The sequence below is a fragment of the Oryzias melastigma genome, linkage group LG6 (assembly GCF_002922805.2).
Source record: "Oryzias melastigma strain HK-1 linkage group LG6, ASM292280v2, whole genome shotgun sequence".
Classification (NCBI taxonomy): Eukaryota; Metazoa; Chordata; class Actinopteri; order Beloniformes; family Adrianichthyidae; genus Oryzias; species Oryzias melastigma.
Genome location: NC_050517.1, coordinates 27,915,398 through 27,933,212, shown reverse-complemented (window position 1 = coordinate 27,933,212; position 17,815 = coordinate 27,915,398). Strand labels below are relative to the sequence as shown.

At 38.4% G+C, this 17,815-nt stretch overlaps 2 protein-coding genes across 5 annotated transcripts in view; one reads left to right on the top strand and one right to left on the bottom strand.

Annotated features, from left to right (window-relative positions):
* Nucleotides 1-12,435, top strand: part of LOC112152451 (c-Maf inducing protein) — a gene marked incomplete in the record, with an annotated part of 50,762 nt that extends 38,327 nt beyond the window's left edge. The window contains 12 exon segments of the mRNA XM_024282046.2: nt 1-207; nt 436-501; nt 5,222-5,248; nt 5,328-5,376; nt 6,640-6,747; nt 6,828-6,944; nt 7,244-7,384; nt 7,587-7,634; nt 7,711-7,857; nt 7,934-8,039; nt 8,124-8,194; nt 9,590-12,435. Of these exon segments, the coding sequence (XP_024137814.1) occupies nt 1-207; nt 436-501; nt 5,222-5,248; nt 5,328-5,376; nt 6,640-6,747; nt 6,828-6,944; nt 7,244-7,384; nt 7,587-7,634; nt 7,711-7,857; nt 7,934-8,039; nt 8,124-8,194; nt 9,590-9,643 (1,141 nt within the window).
* An 851-nt stretch (nt 12,436-13,286) lies between these two features.
* Nucleotides 13,287-17,815, bottom strand: part of tgm2l (transglutaminase 2, like) — an 11,861-nt gene continuing 7,332 nt past the window's right edge. For 2 of the 4 annotated variants that reach the window (XM_036212506.1, XM_036212507.1), the window contains 7 exons: nt 17,578-17,720; nt 17,399-17,498; nt 16,675-16,820; nt 16,475-16,604; nt 16,237-16,397; nt 15,430-15,566; nt 13,287-15,157 (listed from right to left, as the gene is read on the bottom strand). In XM_036212506.1, coding sequence (XP_036068399.1) covers nt 14,920-15,157; nt 15,430-15,566; nt 16,237-16,397; nt 16,475-16,604; nt 16,675-16,820; nt 17,399-17,498; nt 17,578-17,720 — 1,055 coding nt within the window. In that variant the 3' untranslated portion in view covers nt 13,287-14,919. The remainder of the gene's footprint in view (nt 15,158-15,429; nt 15,567-16,236; nt 16,398-16,474; nt 16,605-16,674; nt 16,821-17,398; nt 17,499-17,577; nt 17,721-17,815) is intronic. The other 2 variants (XM_036212508.1, XM_024282299.2) reach the window with 1 other exon arrangement.

Below are 17,815 nucleotides of genomic sequence, written 5' to 3'. Positions count from 1 at the left end.
CGTGAACTCCAGCGAGATCCTGGTGGAGCTGGAGCGCAACAACAACTCTGCCAACGCCAAGAAGAAGGCCGGCCCAGCGGGGGGCGACAGCGAGCCCAACCTGATCGACTGCCTGCTGGTCAGCCCCGCCGTCAACACGCTGTCCATCCAGCTGCCGGCGCAGGCCGACCGGGTCTTGGGCTGTTTCGCCCTCATCCTGAAGATGCTGTGAGTGTGGTCCGGTCAAGAAGCTTTTAGAGAAATCGGCCTTCATCAGTCTGGCTCACATCTCATGCCTCGTTTCCACTGAGCGGTCCAGACCGTACCGGTATTTTGAGTGTCGGTTGTAGACTAGGAGCGGATCAGTTCGGACCACTTAGTGGAAACGAAACCAAAGAGACTTGGTGCTAAGCTAACCAGTTGTAGCAAAAAACTGACTCTCTTTTTTTATTGCAGGTCAGACTATGACGACTGGAGGCCGGCTCTGGCCAGCCTGCTGCAGCCCATACCCTTCCCTAAAGAGTGAGTGTTACCGACAAAGAATGCTCATTGACGCTTAAACACAAAATCGTTTACATGTTGTAACTTTAACACGATAATTCCAGGACATTCTGAAGGAGAAAAGCGGCTCATCGAGCCGCTTTTCTCCTTCAGAATGTCCTGAAATTATCGTGTTAATGGTAGAAAAGTTACAGTAAATCAAAGAACATAAACACTAAAGCTCCGGCGTTAAAGGGTTAAAGCGTGATCTCCAAAGGCCTCTGATGTCAGATACATTGACCATACGTGAGAACTGGACCGAGCAAGTGTGACATCACCATTAGAAAATGTCTGACTTCTGGCTCCAACTAAATGAAGTCACTTCAATCGCCCTTTTTTATTTTTTTATTTTTGCTGGAACCAAACAGCGTCAGTAAGCAGTGATTGCTCCGAGTCAACGTTTCTATGGCAACCACTCTCACCAATTGTGAGTTAGTTTATAACTCGAGTAACTTCCTATAAAAAGAGGATTATCAAAAAAAATGTTAAAAAGCAAGAGCAAAGGCGATTAACCTGACACATAGTAATAGTTGTTTATTTTGGCTTCTTGGAGCCAGCAGGTACTTCCTGTTTGGGGTTGCTCAGTCCAGTTCTCATGTACAGTCAATGTGTCTTCAGCTAACAAAGAGTCAAGCTTCCAAATCCTTCCTGCAAACAGAAATATTTAAGGTAGAATAGATGGAAGTCGAACAAATTTTGAATATTTTTCCCAAATATTGGAGCCGACCATCAAGTTTTTATTGAAACAAGTTTGTTGGAGCAAAAAAAACGAGTAAAACCTGCACAGCAGGAAATATAAGCACCTAGTAAATAGACGTACTGTTGAAGTTCTACAATGTTTCAGGATACAAGAGCAGGAAGAATGATGAAGCATCAATGCAAACAGAAGGATGTAAACAGAGTTTTTACAGTGTCATGTTGGGAAACACTGAGACCAAAGTGCAAATCTGACACATCAATATGTTCACAAATTCTATATTTTTTCACAAATTCAAACAATTTACAAAGTTTTAAATGAGACTTGTTTTATTTATTTAAAAACACAGTTTCTGCAGTGTCTTAAAAAGTCTTTATGAATTCAGAAATAAAAAATCTCAGCCTTAAAAATTCTACTGTTGGAAACTTCTGTTTTATATTTTTTGTTGAAAATGTAAAATTTTAACCATGATTATTTTTGATCAAATAATGGAAATAAACAGCGGTAAAACCCATCAATATACGGCCAACTACCAGGTTTAAAATAGGAGGTGTGCTAAAGCTAAAGCAACATAAGAAGCTACAATTGTGAGCATTAAATGGGAAATAGACTGAAAAATTGGTCTTAATTTTGATGTTTTTATCAAAAGGTCCTAAAAAGTGTGAAATTTAACTTCAAGAAACTTGTTGGAACCCTGAGGGAAAAGAAATTGCTAAAACTCGATCAGTTTTTGTCTATTTTTGGAGCTGCTTTTGGAGGGGCGGGCTCAAACACAAGCTCCACCTTTTCTTATTCCATAGTTTGTGATGTCACCAGTTCAAGCAGTAAATTATTAGATTTGAAGAATAAACAGAAAATAACTGTAGTTCTTGAAATTATTTCCCTGAATTCTTCACTTTTTGTAAATTCTCTCTTGAATTCTGGATCCAATTAGAACGTTTTATAAAGACTAAAATAAACAATAATATTATAATACATTAAACTAATTCTCACATATTTTAACTCGGACGATAAAAAGATAGAAAATAGTATATACATTTGTTAATCCTCCAATTAAAATTTTACATATATATGATAGAGTTATGATGGAGTTCTGTCAATTTTATGAATATCTTAAAAAGATTAATACACTTATAACACTGGAACAAAATTTTTTTTTTTTTTGATGACTAATTTTCTATCTTGAGAATTTTTAGTTTTTGCTAGTACTTAAGTATTATTTTCTATTTTATTTTATTATTATGTTTTTTTCTTACTTGGAATTTTTTTCATTTTGCTGGTCATGTCCCCGTTACCTTTCTGTGTACTGTAATTGATTACATTAGTTATTGAATTTTTACAGATTTCTTACAGTTATAATTTGTCAGTTTCTATGATGTTCAATAAAGTTCTTTTAAAAAAAAGATAGAAAAGCCGGAAGTGCAGCGGGAAAAAAAAAGATTTGAAGAATAAGCGATGACACTGGGTTGTGCATGAACTTCTAAGATGCTTTTAAACCACATTTAAATATTTTTCTTGGTAAAACTTTATATGAGGTGCTGCAAAACATTATGTTAAAATGCTATAATGGTGATAAAGATAGTTAATAAATTTATTAAGCTTGTACGAACTTTATGAATATGGCCTTTGTAGTTTCAATTTAGATGTTAAATTTTATTAAGTATGTTAATAAACTTTATTCGCCTTTTTGTGCTAATAAATGTCACTCACATTCTATAATCACATTATTAATGTCGGTTAATATGTTAATAAAGCTTGTTAAGGAATCTTTATCAAGTGTTGCCAATTTTATTTTAAACTTAGGTGCACCGGCCTGCTTAAAGTTTAAAAGAAAACCCAAAGAATTAGCATTCATGAATGGATGTTTTTGGGTGAAGCATCGCGGCGATGAGCTAACCTTCCATCATGTTGTTGTCAGCGTCTCAGAAGACGCTCCCGTGTTTCTGTTGGGATCCTGCCGCTGACGCAGGTGAACTACCTCACCGCGTGTCCTTCCCGCCCCCCCGGGAGTCGGCTGTTGTTGATTGAAGCGGCCCCGGAGTTGTTTTTGGCTGCCCCTCTCAGAGCTTCATTAGCGTTGACGGGCCAACGTTGTGTTGTTTCTCCTACACCTGAGCCGCCGAGGCCGGTCCCAGGCCTGAGGCGTCATTAACAGCGGCAACAATTACCCCCCTGTAGTGGAAAACACAATGAGTCACATCAGCGCGTGCAGAGGAGACTGATACTGTCGAGAAGAAGTTCACTGGATGTTTGGAGCCACGGAAAGAATCAATCACTTTTCTTTGTTTCTAGTTTAGCTTCAGAAAGAAATATTTAATATTTGTATTAAACTATCATCATATTTGAGTACAATTCAAACGATGTTTAAAGAGTTCAGTTAAAAGTAAAAACTCTACAGAATTACATATGAAAGTCTGATATGAAAGTGATCAAAAGAAGATGCTAAATTCTTGGATTTAGTTTTTATTTGGGAACGCTCCGAGACGTTGAACTAGGAGACAGAGTTCAGCATGTTCGCTGATGACACACTCCTGTTCCTGTGGAACAAAAGGAACTGCTCAAGCAAACAAATCAACCTTAGAAGAAGAAAAAATGAATTCTATTACTGGATTCAATGGATTTTTTTTTTTTTACCAATGAGCTGAGGGGTGACTGTAAATAAATAGTTTTTGTGTGTCCTATGTACCTTTTTCTTATTTTATTTATAATATTTTGCATTATTATTTTTTTGTTATATTTTTTTTTCAAGTTTAAGTAAACAAATGGTATTCAACACGGTGACAAACAAAAGGGAAAAAGCAAATGAAAAAAAATTAAAGCAAGCTTACCAGATTAGTGTTGATTTAAAAATAACAAATTTTATTTTTTTATTTTATCCCTCAAAACAATTAAGATTAACACAAAAAGGAAAACTTAATATTTCTGCCCATTTCATTTATAAATAATTGAATAAAACCTTTTGTACACATTTTTCCCTTTAAAAAATATACATTAAATAGCAAAGACCAACAAATGCAGATTCCAAAGTTTAAACACAATAAAATATAGACAATACAACATATTACTGTTCATATTTTAAGAATATTTTTAACATTTTTAAAATATGTTCATCAATTTACTAATTGACTGATACAAGATTTGTGGTTAGAGGTCATTATTTTACTTTAGTTCTAAATTGTATATATATTTTTAAATATTATATTCTTTTAATTGTAACTATGTTGTTTTTTAAAATAATTTAACTTTAAATCTTGTAAATGTACAAGTCTTTTCTCGTAAATGTACGACTTTTAATCTTAGAAATGTTCAAGAGTTAATTAATTTCATGAATTTGCAAGAGAAAAGTAATAAATTTAGCCTTTGACTTTTAAATTTAGATATATATACGACTTTAATCTCGTAATTTAAAATGTACGAATTTTTTTGTAAATTTATAAGATTTAAAGTTGTGATTTAAAAACAAAAGGTTTGTAAACTGGCCCTAATACTTTGTCGTAGTATGATGAATTTTAAAATACTAAATTTTACTAAATCTGTTCATTTTAATATCTTTAATTAAAAGTTAATGTAATATATGGATCCCTCTACTTACTTCCTGGTTATTCTTGTGATTTTCTTTGGTAAAATGAAAATTTAATCTGTAAATGATTTGTTGATGTTTCCCCAAATTTCAATTCAGTCGATCACACGTGGAATAAGAAAGGAGGTAAATAATAAATATTATGCACTGCTGTCTAATGACCACTTCACTTTATACAGCATAGAAGTTATTTTTATCTTAATATAGTTCATATGACATTTTAAGGAAAGGTTGCACCTCAAACTTCTTACGTTTTCTTTATTCATTGAGCATCTGAACGTCAGACAGAAGCTAGTTTTGATCGAGGTGTTGCAACATTTACAGTTTGTCAGAGGAAGCATTTTTTCTGATCAGTTAAAGAAAGTCTTCAGGCTGAGCAAGTGATCATGTGGTTTCTAACGTGTGTTTGTGTTTCCTCCCTGCAGAGCTCTGGCACACGCCAAATTCACCAAGTGAGTCCTGCAGTCATCAGCTTGATCCTGAAGGAGGAGACGACCTCAAACCGAGTTAACGTTGGTGTCTGTGTTTCAGGGAGCTGAAGTACGTGATTCAGAGGTTTGCTGAGGACCCGAGGCAGGAGGTGAGCGTCTGTGTGAGCTTCACTGACACCGTATCTATCACGAAAAACAGGTTCCGATCAACTTTTGATCTAGTTTCAAAGCGTTCCCTTTTAATTACGATGATGCAGTTTTAGCCAAAACTTTCTTGGACATGGTTTCTGCAGAGCAGCAGTTGAAGCTCAGTTCTGAGTTGTTGCCGTGTAGCAACCCCGCCCCCATCCCTGTTGCCCGTCTGCTCCTGATTCACAATCTGAATTAAGAAATACTCAGAAATGTAATTTTGAGCTTTATTTTCTTCATCGTCCTCCATCGTCCTGTTTGACATAAATAAAGAAAAACTCCTTCAGTTTAATCATTTAAACAAACATTTAGATCAAATTTCACAATAGGAATAATTGTTGTTTGGCTGATGTGATCATTTAAAACAAAAAAAGTGATTACAATGAAGACCTCATGAAAATGGCTCTAAGGAAGCGACTGTAAGATGAAAACGGTTTGATTTCAGATGTTTTATTCTCTAAATTCATGATAAAGCCTTAAATAAAACAGGAAAAATGTGAACAGATCATCTCCTTTCATCTTTGGTGCTTTTCCTGCAGTTTAAGGACGGAAAAGCAGAAAGATATTTTGAAAATCTGAGTGAATAATGTTCAGATCAGGGGGAAAACCAGTTCGTTAAACAACATGGTAGATGATTATAAACTGTTCTCCATTCTAGGTGACATGTTGACATTTTTGCAATTAATCAAAATCAAAGTTTGAACTATTTAATACAGAAAAAATATATAAATACCCCTTTTTTTTTAGGACTCTGACCTCAGAGACTGTGAGGTTCCTCTATATCTGAGAAACTCTTTCACTAAAGTACATAAACATTTGAATACTTTTCCTGAGGCAGCATGATATCATGAGAAACCAAACCTGGACATTCTGTGATCACACAGGATTGTGTTGATGATGCGGGTGTGGCAAATGCAAACAGAGTTATGTTTGGTTCAGATTAAAACAAAAAATCCTTGTTGATGCTTTTATTTTGAAACAAATGCATATTCACAGTGGATTTGTTTTTTTTATTTTGACACTAAAGACTCCAACAGTGACTCAAGAGGGTTTATTGTTATAACACATTGTCAGCTTTCAATTTTTTGTGCAAGTTTTAAAAGTTTGTTATTTTTTATTGTTATTTTTAAAATTTTGAATCAACTGTTATCAATTTTCAGGTGAAAACTGTCCTTAATTTATTTGATGGTTTCTTGGGGTAAATCCTCCATCTTGTCTTGCAGGTTCACTCCTGTCTGCTCAGCGTGCGCTCAGGTAAAGACGGCTGGTTTCAGCTCTACAGTCCAGGGGGCGTGGCCTGCGATGACGACGGGGAGCTGTTCGCCAGCATGGTGAGTTTGAAAGCGGAAACCTTTGACATTCACGCCGTGGCGCTGATTGGTTTATCTGAGTAAAGGCCGTCCTCTTCCAGGTTCACATCTTGATGGGTTCCTGCTACAAGACCAAGAAGTTCCTGCTGTCTCTGGCTGAGAACAAGCTGGGGCCCTGCATGCTGCTGGCCCTGCGGGGGAACCAGACCATGGTGGAGGTGCGTCTCCAGCGTTTATATTCTATAATTTACTGTGACGTTTTAACTGTTAACACGATAATTCCAGTAGATTCTGAAGGAGAAAAGCGGCTCGACGAGCCGCTTTTCTCCTTCAGAATCTACTGGAATTATCGTGTTAGGGGTTGAAAAGTTACAACATGTAAACAATTTTGTGTTTAAACATCACCGGCGACGCCCCCTTAAGCGGTTAAACCAGGATAATCCACTTTTTAAAGATACTTTTGCGCAAACAAACACACAGAAAACTGAAAGCGAGTGCTGTTGCTGTGTTTTCACAGATTCTCTGCTTGATGTTGGAGTACAACATCATCGAGAACAAAGACACGCAGCTGCAGATCATCTCCACCCTGGAGAGCACCCAGGTGGGCTTCCGCATGTACGAGCAGCTCTGCGACCGACAGCGAGAGCTCAAAGAGCTGGTGAGGAATTAATCTTCAACTTAAAGATTTAAAAATATATATATATTTTTTTTAATTTGATTTTTTTAATGTTATTTTAAATAAAAGGAAATGATTTTGTTCCATTTTCTCACTTTGACCTGCTCACTTGCTCCATCTTCTGTTCAGTCATGGTACTGCAGGGCCTCAAACTCAATTTCTATCCTTATTTTTGTCTCTTTAGCAAAGAAAAGGTGGCCCCACCCGGCTCACTCTGCCCTCCAAGTCTACGGTGAGACCCCACCCCCCCCAATAAGAACACACCACACATATTATTTTCTTTACTAACCCCCCTTAATGTCCGGTAGGATGCTGATCTGGCCCGCCTGTTGAGTTCGGGCTCCTTCGGGAACTTGGAGAACCTGAGCCTGGCGTTCACCAACGTCACCAGTGCCTGTGCGGAGCAGCTCATCAAGCTCCCGTCGCTCAAACAGCTCAACCTTTGGTCCACTCAGGTTTGGCCCCCTCAAATAATCGACCGATGGCGTCCTTGGCGCGACCCGGCCTCACCTCTCATTTGTCCTTGTGCAGTTTGGGGACGCAGGACTGAGGTTGTTATCGGAGCACCTGGCCTGCCTTCAGGTTCTGAACCTGTGTGAGACTCCCGTCACCGACGCCGGACTGGTGGCTCTGAGCTGTGAGGAAACGCTCTAAAAAAAAAAATTCTGTTTTAGTTTTGGTCGTGAGGTTCTGAGCTTCTGTGTTCACTGGTGTCTTACAGCGATGAAGAGTCTGTGCAGCCTGAACATGAATAGCACCAAGCTGACGGCCGACACCTACGAGGACCTCAAGGTAACCTTTCTTCTTTTTCAGGTTATAAACAAAGAAAAATCCCATGAAAATCAAATTCTTAGAGTTTTTAATATGTTTTTGTGGCACTTTTTCATAATGGAGGACATACATAAAAAAATGAAGCTTAAAGTTGCATTTCTGAGTATTTCTTTATTCAAATTGTTGTGAAAAAGGAGCAGACCAAAAAATAGTTAAAAAAGCATGTTTTTAATGTAGAAAATACTTACTGCTCTGCTCCATTCTGATGCATCCACTTGTAGACGAATAGATCCATGTGCGTCTTTGTTTTCCTCGTCTGAGCTCATTAAAACATGTTAAACTTGTTAAACTCCTTACAATTTTAGTAAATGCTAATTGACATGTATAATATGAAATACAGACAAAGTTAAAATGCCAAACATGTCAAACACCTGAAAAAAGTTTTTTTTTCTTTCAAAAAATATTTATGGTCTACATGAATTTTAATAGAAACACTAATGTTTGTTTGTTAAAATCAAATGAAAATCAGAAAAAGGAAAATAATTAGCTTTTTATAATGTTAGGGGAGGATCCATTAAGAAAAAGCCTAACAGGAAGCCCTGTGGCACTCCATAGTTAATCATCAATGTTATATACTATTCCTGTGCTATCTGTGATATTTCAAGTTTTTTGAGTAGTTTCTCCTAAGGCAGTTCGCCTCTTAAACACTGCGTACATCATAGGTTAAGGCTTTTGCTGAATCGGTGCTCTTTAAAAACATACTCCAATTAAATTAGTATTTTATATGTTTTATGTGTGACATGTTCTTGTAGCATTTCTCTCATAGCAGAGGACTTGTATAAAATAAAAATAATAAATTAAAACTGCATTTGTGAGTATTTCTTAATTCAAATTATGTTGAATCAGAAAACCAGATGCTTGAAAATGCTCAGACTAATGAGGCAGCTTCTGAAATGGGCGGAGTCAAAGTCTCTCCCCCCCTGTGCACACCCTGGCCCGCTTAGGTGTGCGAGACATGACGAGTTCATATGCTTTAGCATATTCTGGCTTAAAAACTGTTATTTTTGCGGCGCTAATGTTAGCTTGAGGCTATAAGCTCGCATGTGTGGGTTCAAACGGAGCTCGTAACAAGGGGGAGGGGTTCCTGTGACAACAGTCCCGCCCACAACACAGAATTGTATTTCTAAGGACCTAGTGTTGCTAGGCATAAAATGTGTCTTAAAAATGACAGACTTTTTTATTTTGACTAAAAACGTAATATTTTTCACTGGGAGCAATTTTATGATAGTAGAAAATATAGCAGGACTTTAAAGTCATGCGAGCTTCTATTTTTACCATGTTTGTTACATTTATGAGCCACTTTAAGAGGGAAAAGTACATTTTCTGACTAACTTTGTTGTTTCTTTTCCAATGCAGGCCAAACTGCCCAACCTAAAAGACGTTGATGTTCGGTACACAGAGGCCTGGTGATCGTCCACAATCTGCCCCCCCATCCCGTCTACATCCCCCCCCACACACACACATACACACACAAAGACTGAAAGATGATGCCAGGGTTCATCCAGAAAGTCGGATGTCGTTCTGGCGTCAGGATCAAGACGTTTCCTTCAGCTTCATTTCACCCCTTTTAATGAAACCAGACCAAGAGGTCGACTCAGAACCACTTCATGGACCTTCTACTCCCAGGGAAATACTCTACAACCAGAACTTTGAGGACCTGTGTCTATGCGAAGCCTTTGTCTTCAGTCTTTCACGTCTTTTCGTTTCTAATTCAACCTGAATTTGGTTCCTGCAGAGGACACGCCCCCTGTTTTGCGTCCTGTTTTGCGACGGAGGCTCAATCTCTGAACAATCAAACGGATTCAGGACGCAGCTCTGTCCACACCAGAGCGCCGCTTCGGAGTTTCCCTCTCATCTTCTGGGAAAATGGAGGTGCTACCGGGGAGAAAGAAGACTGTGCCTACTTCTCATGTCAAAGGAAAGGAAAACGACAAAAAACAAGATTTTTATCAACGTGAATTAACATATTTTTCCAGATATCTGTGCTTTCATATGATACATTTCTATAAATGAAGAGAAGACCCGCGCCGCGTTACAGGAGCTCTGTAGGAACGCTTTCTGTGTAAATAAGCCCCTCCCCCATTTTACAGAGCTCAGTAGCTGGGTGGGGGTGGGGTTCTAGGACTGCCTCATATTTATATAATCAGCAGTTAAAGGCCAGAGACCTTTTTAGAACTTTACCCCAGCAAAGAGGACAGCCGCCGGCGGACGCGTCTGCCCGATGGTGATCACGCACGGACCATCACCAGCTGAGAGTTGTATATTTTCATATCCTCTGTGCGACTTTTTTGGGGTTTGGAGGCTGAGAGGACCCGCCAAACCTCGTCCTGGAGTTCGGCTGCTTTGTGCAATTGTCTCTGGAGGCGTGGAGTCGACCCCCGGCTGCTTGGACGTCGATTTTTACCCGAACTTCTGCTGTATTTATACTCTACCGGGAGGTTTTTAGGCTTTCATAACTCTCCGCGGCCAGCGGTCGCAGTCTCCATGCAGCAGGACACGCTGGTGGAAGGGTTTTGTCTACATTCCTTTCACGCCCGAACCCGAGCGACCACCGCTGGGTGTAAAAAACGGTCTGACTGCATCCATCCGTATAATTTATTCAAGTTAGTCTTTAGATGTTTGTTCGGACCGGACGCCGTCCACAAGACTTATTTATTGGGTGCCATGACGATTTTCTGTCGGTCCGCAGACTCGGTTTGTGTTTGGGTCTCACTTTGCGACATCATGCTCTTTCATATCCTGTATGATGTATATACACGTGTAAATAGTGCTCTCCTCTTTTTCAATCCCTCTCTCCTCCCTCTTCTCTGCCGCCCTCTGCTGGCGGCTGTTGTTGCCTTCATCTGTGTGGTTGTTTTTATTTTTTCACACAAAGTGCACTGTAATCTAAAAAAAAAAAGTTTTTAAATGTTTCTTTGATTTAATCACTTTTCCTGTTTTTTCTTGCACGTTCATCATCTAATCTTTTTATTTTGTAATTGTTCTTTTTAAAAAAAAAAAAGGTTTGGAAGATGATAAATTCTTATCACGGTTCAGGACTGAAGAGGAGAAATCCCGTCCGTCCAGAGCTTTTATCGCAGCGGTTTGGAGACTGACACTTATGTTCAAATGTGGTCCTTTTTTTTTTTTTTTACAAAGATGCAATGTTCCTCGTTTCCTAAACAATGTTTAGATAATCATATCAGAGGTGGAACCCACTCATGCTTTTTTTTTTTTTTTTTTTTTTTAATAAAGCTGGTGGTTCCACATGTCGACGAGCAGAAAACTTTTACTGTCCTTTGTTTTGATCCCTAATGTTTTTGAATGTTTAAAAAGTCCTGTTTGCCATTTTTTTTGGGAGGGGGATATCCCGAAAGGAGAACTCATTTAAAAATGTTTATCCATTTATTGTGATAATCCAGCCAGCAGCCGGTTAGCTTAGTTTAGCATAAAGACTGGAAGGGAGAGAAACCGCATCACCTCACGCGGAGCTCGGATCTTCCTGATCCATCAACCTGACAAATAAGACAAAAAACGGTTCTAATGTTAAAAAAAATGTATCTAAAGCAAAGAAAAGCATGTGCTGCTGTTGGCCAGCAGGGGGAGCCCTTTCCCAATAACTTGTCAAAATTAATGAGGCAGAAAAATCTATTCTGTAAGCAGATTTATGTTAAACTGCTTATCGTTCATCTTCTAAACCTCCGACTCGTTATGGATTGTTGCCATAGTAACCAGGTAGTTTGTTAGGACATATTTACCGTTTTAAAGGATGCAAAGTTATTTATACTGGAACTATGAATAGATCTGTGCTCTTTTAAGTGGTTGCATCACTTGTACAGTTTTCTTCTAACATCACAAGTACAAACATCTAAGGAAGACATAAAAGTTGAATTCATCTTAGAAACACAAAAACTGTTTGTTGCTCATAATTTTCAGCCCCAAACATGAGGACGTTTGAATGGTTGCTATGGTCCATCACCTTCAAATCCAACCTAATAAAGTCCAGATGACCAGAACCGCGCGGGGTGGTCCGTGGTTCTCTCTTCTCCAGTCCAGTCGCATTGATCTGCTTCTCCTGCTGGGTTGTTATTATATAATTCTGATTATTGCTGCTGCTGCTGCTCTGTGGCTGTTGTAATAAGAATACAAACATCTTTGACAGGAAGAATAACGACTATGATGTGAAATAATTTCAATCAAAAATAAAGTTGTCTGTGAATGTTTCGCTGTGTTGTGGCCTCTTTAATTTAGCATCGTTGCGTCTAATTAGAATTATCCTCATAGAAAGTTGGTTTAAAGAAAATCTGTGGTTTGAAACTTTGTTCCGTTGATAAGAACAGAGTTTTAGTTTCTCTCAGTTCTCTATAAATCTGGATGAAAGCTCCTAAAGAAAGACTGTCTGAGCGACACTAATGCGGCGTGGAGTTGACCTTTATGTAAATGAATGCTGGACATTTTTAAAGGCTGGGAATAGTTAAAGCAACCTGGAAGGCTTTACAGGAAAAATCTGGACTCAACTGGATTAAAACAATCCAAACAAACACGCTGAGTGTTTTTTGCTTTAGACCAAATGTCTTTCTGCTGTTTAGAAATAAACTCAAATGAATTATTAGAAGCTTAATATGCAAACATCAATTTTTTTTATTCCTTTTTGAAATATGTCTCAAACAGGAAGCAGGTGAGCCGGCGCCTCAACTGTAAGCATCCTCGCTATTGTCAGCAATTAAAAGTAAAATGTTTTTGTATGTATGAATTTTATTCATTTTTATCCATAAAATCTCTGTATGTTTCCTTTTTAATTAGCCTGCAGGCCGATGCAGCCTTACTACCGATTGTGCAATCCCCTTTACTGCATTTTTTTTTCATGTTTGAGAAGGGAGGGGTCACACGTCACGTTTGTTCTTCAGTTGTTGCTAATAAAGTTCAACAGGAGTTGTTATTTTGTGTTTTTTCTGCAAGAAATGCTGGATGATCATATTTTAAAAAATGTCTTAAAGTTGGGCTTTCAATAAAACGTGAAGTAATAAATAATGGATGGTTAATTACTGCCAATTAATGATTAACTTTTTTGATGTTTTTTTTTTATGACTTTTGGGCTGAAAAACCATGACTCCATCTGGCAACCCTGCTTGTAGCATCCTTCTTTCCCATAAGTGTTTGACATATTTGGTTTTGAAATCATTCTTAGGCATGTAAAGCTCTTTTTTCTTATTACTAGATGGCTAAACTGTGTTTGTAGAATTAAAAAAGTGGACAAAAATAAGAACATTTGAGATTTGAGAAATGATTATGCTAACTCTCCAGTGTTAGTATGTTTGATGGTTTAAGGCCGAAGTCTGTTTTTTTTTCTCTGTTGTCATAGATGATTTGGACTTCTCTATTCGTCAATTTAAGGGAAACCTTGTCCCATTGTCACAAAGGTTTTCAGTGAGCAAAAATAGTTGTTTGAAAAATATTTTCCTCTAGCATAAATCTAAAAGTTTTCATCAAGTTTTGGTTTCCCTGTGCCAGTCCCCAGCCCCAATACAATTCAAGATTGTGTCAGAAAGGACTCACAGCGTGAAAATCTGCTGTGTAAAACCGTAAAAGCTGCTTTTTCTGTGGCGGAAGGTGAACAACATACTTTGTCAGGTTACATGAAAACTGGAGAAAGTGGGCGGAGTCACCAGTGAGTTTAGAATAAAGTCTTTGGGTGGGCGGAGGAGGAATCAAGATACATTTATTCATTTTACTTGCTAAATTTTACATCCAGAAATGCAAACTTTCTAGCAAAATTCCAAAGTTTTCCTTGTTCCTGGTGGAACCCAAACTAAATATTGAATCAATTTTTTTTTTAAAACCCCAAAGGCTATGAAATGTCTTGAAATTTGTTTTCAGTAAAAAATCATTTAAACTCTGCAATTTTTTTATCCTACTTTTATTTACTCACTATGTCATGTTTTGTATGTTTCTACCCCTGGCATTTTGTTTTTATGTTTTAATTTTATTTTTTTACCATTTGTATAGATATACAATGTGTATTAATGACTATTTTTCACAATTTTTTGTACTGAAACTGACGTTTACAATAAAGTTTATTAAACAAAGAAAAAAAAGAGGAGGAATCAAGCAGAAAAGTCTGGGGAAGACTACGAGGATAATCGACTCAAGAAATAGAGATTAAGGCTGGAAACTACAAGGACCTCCATTTTGGTGAGATTATTTATGTTATATTTCCTTGTGGATTTAAGTTTTATGGAATTTATGTTTGAACATTGAAAGAAAAGAAACTGAAAAGAATAAAAGGACATTATTCATTTTATTTGGAACATTTGGAAAATATGTGTTCATGTTTGATTTTAAAGATAATTCAACTGAACCTTAAAGAGTTGATTTCATTTAGCTGGTAACAGTTGTCAAAGCTTTGATTTGTTTTATAATAAAAATAATATTGAATTTTTCATTTTCATTTTGCTTTAGGTTGCTCTAAAATTAAGTCAATAATGTGGCATGAATATTCACATACACATATGTATTTAAGTAAATGATGGTTAAACTAATACACAGTAGTAAGAAGTATGTTTTTAAAAATGTACTTCAGTAACTTCATAAATGTAACTTTGACTTTGCTTTCTCCAGCTGCTCGGTTTGTGGGATCAGACCTGAATTTCGGGTCTGATCCCACAGAATTTCAGGCTACAGTAAGGCGTGAGCAGCTGAGCCGTTCTTCAGATTCCAGAAGGAAACCCCGTCAGTCGAGTCGCATGAAGCAATCCAAGGTTTCCAAAAATACCAGAAATCCCTGGGATGTAAGCTCTGGATTTCTTGCGTACCACCACGGTGGCGGTTCCCTTCACATCCTTCAGTCGGTCCGAGTCGAAGTCCACCAGGAGCTTCCTCACACCCGTCCTGACGGGGGAGAAGGAGAAGCGTATCTCCACTTTCTGGCCCGGGAAGATTTCTCCTCTGAAAAGAAAAGTCAACATTTTGTTACTGATTGAAGGGAAAGCGTGATCTCTAATACTATAAAAAGGTTATTTAAATATTATAAAGTTAAAAAATTTCAGTTCCAACACATCTATGCTTAAAGTGTGCTGCCACCCTGTGGTCAAATAAATAAATTGCACTAGCATTTAAAATAGTGTGATGCAGTGACATCTAGAGGCAGAGACTTGAAATAACAACCTACAGAAAATAATGAACATTTGATGTCTTTTTTGAAAATCTCCACTACTTACTCCACATGGATCGGAGCAGCTGATAGCAAGCCTGCCCCCTCCACCGTGAAAACGCCCCCCTTCAGAGGGGCGGGCAGAGGGTTGGTGAAGGAGATGTTTGCCGTCACTTGCTGCTGGACCACAGCCTTCCCTTGAAGCTAAAAAAGAAAATCTAAAATGCTCAGGGTTTTTTTTTCAAACATTTTCAGGCTTTTTGTTCAATAATGCGAAGTCATTTGAATGAATCCTTAAGGATTATTTACAGTTTTCCTACTTCTTACTTTGACATAAATTAAGAGATAATGGCTGTTAGTGCAAAATTCCAGGATTGAATCAACTGACATTCATAAGTTTACAATTTAAATGAGTCAATATAATGTCAAATGTATCAGCAAAAGTCTTTTCTCAGAGTTTACACATAATTATTGATTTAATATAAATGAAGGAAGAAGTTTACGAATTTCTTATAAAATTATTTTATGATTGAATGAATGCATAAAGCTTAATTAATTTAGCACTTTACAACTCCTTTAGGTGTACTAAAGTGCTTCACAACAAAAGACAGAAGAAAGTTTTAAATTAGGCAAATTAAGAGCAAAATTAAAAACAGCATAAAATTACAAAAAGTAATACTATACATAAAAGATAAATAAGAATGCAACAAAAGAAAAAGTTAAAAATAAAATGCCTCAGAATATTGAGCATTAAAGGCCATTCTAAAAAGGGGTCAAAAAGGGGTTAAAAAAGTGTCATGTTGTCATGGTAACATGGCCACAGGGAGGATAAATAAAAAAAAACCTTGTGTTGTAGGACGGTGGTTGCACGCACCTGTACGAGCAGCTCAGGGACGCTCAGTGGGATGTCAGTCATAGTCATGAAGGGCTGGTTCTGCCCCTGAGCCTCGGCGAAGGCTTTCACCCTGATCAGGTGATGCTCGGAGGCACACGTGGCGTAATCCTTGTAGCGCAGACGCAGCACTTCTCTGTGGCCTGAAAGCAAAAGGATGCAGGCGTCAGTGTAGTTTACAAAAACACGGGAGTGTCATCTGCATCAGAGCTCTGCTGACCTGCGTGAGCTGCCACCTTCACACGGATCGTCTGGCTCTTGCACTCCCCCTGGTGGAGGGAGTTGTACGTCACAGCTGTGGCCAGCACCATCAGCTGAATGTGAGCGTCTTCGTCTCCGTTGTTTCTCACCTGCGACCACATAACCGTCATCTCCCCAGCACTAAAGACGACATATCATTTCTCGTTCTGAGCGTCAAACCTCTGCGATCACGTCAAAGTCGGAGCCAAAAACAGGCTTTGCGTGTTTGATGAGCAGCTGCAGTCGTGGAGGTTCCGCAATCTCATTGGTCGACTGTGTGACCCGACGCCCCGCCTTCTCAAACACCGCTCTCTCTTCATTGGACCCTATTGTGAAAATAATGCAAAAAAGTTTTAAAAAGTTAGGCTGCGTTGAGGCGCAGTGGCTAGCACTTCTCACAGTAGAGGGCCTGGTGAAGACCCAACTGGGTCTTCTCTGTGTGGAGTTTGTATGTTCTGCTCGTGCAAATTCCCCCCGTGTCCAAAAACACACTTCATAGGCTAGAGACTGGAGTCTCTAAATTCCCCCTAAGTGTCCAAAAACACGCTTCATAGGCTAGAGACTGGAGTCTCTAAATTCCCCCTAAGTGTCCACAGTGTACCCCGCCTTCACACAACAGTAGCTGTGATCGTCACGGATCCAGCAGGTTCTGAGGATGCACCACATTTTTGGGATGGATCCTAAACGTATCCAAGCGTATACAAAGATTAATGATGCTTCAAAGAGAAAAAAGAAATGTTGTGATAATCAGAACAAAATACAATGTTCCTAATAAATCCTGAAATGTTCATCTGGTGTTGTCTGCATTGCTTGACTTGAACAAAAATGCAGAGATAAGAAAATCCAAACTTTGTTTATTTGGGGATGTGAGTGAGGCGTGACATGAAAGTTTAGATTTCCTCACCTTCAGGATATTTGTAGAGCAGAGTGATATCTTCTCTGCTGTCTCCATAAACACTTTTAGTGCTGATTTTTCTTCCCACTGAACTCTGGTCAACATGGATCTAAGACCAGAACCAGGACGTTCCTTGTTAAACTGGTTTCAAACAAGCTCTCATGGTTTCAACTTTTAAAGAACGAGACCTTCTGTCGCTGGCCGTCTGGAAGGACCCTCCAGTGTGTGATGTCAGCGTTGACCTCTGCAAATATAAAGGGAGCGTCGTACTTCACTTGCAGGTTTCCCTCCTTTATGGCCGTCACTGGACATGGACCGCAGCAGAACACGCCTGAGGAGCAAACCTTCATTGACTCTGTGTCCCGTCACGTCAAAAGAAGGTCAAAGGTGGTTCTGTACCATCACTTCTTTCTTGTGGGGTGGGGT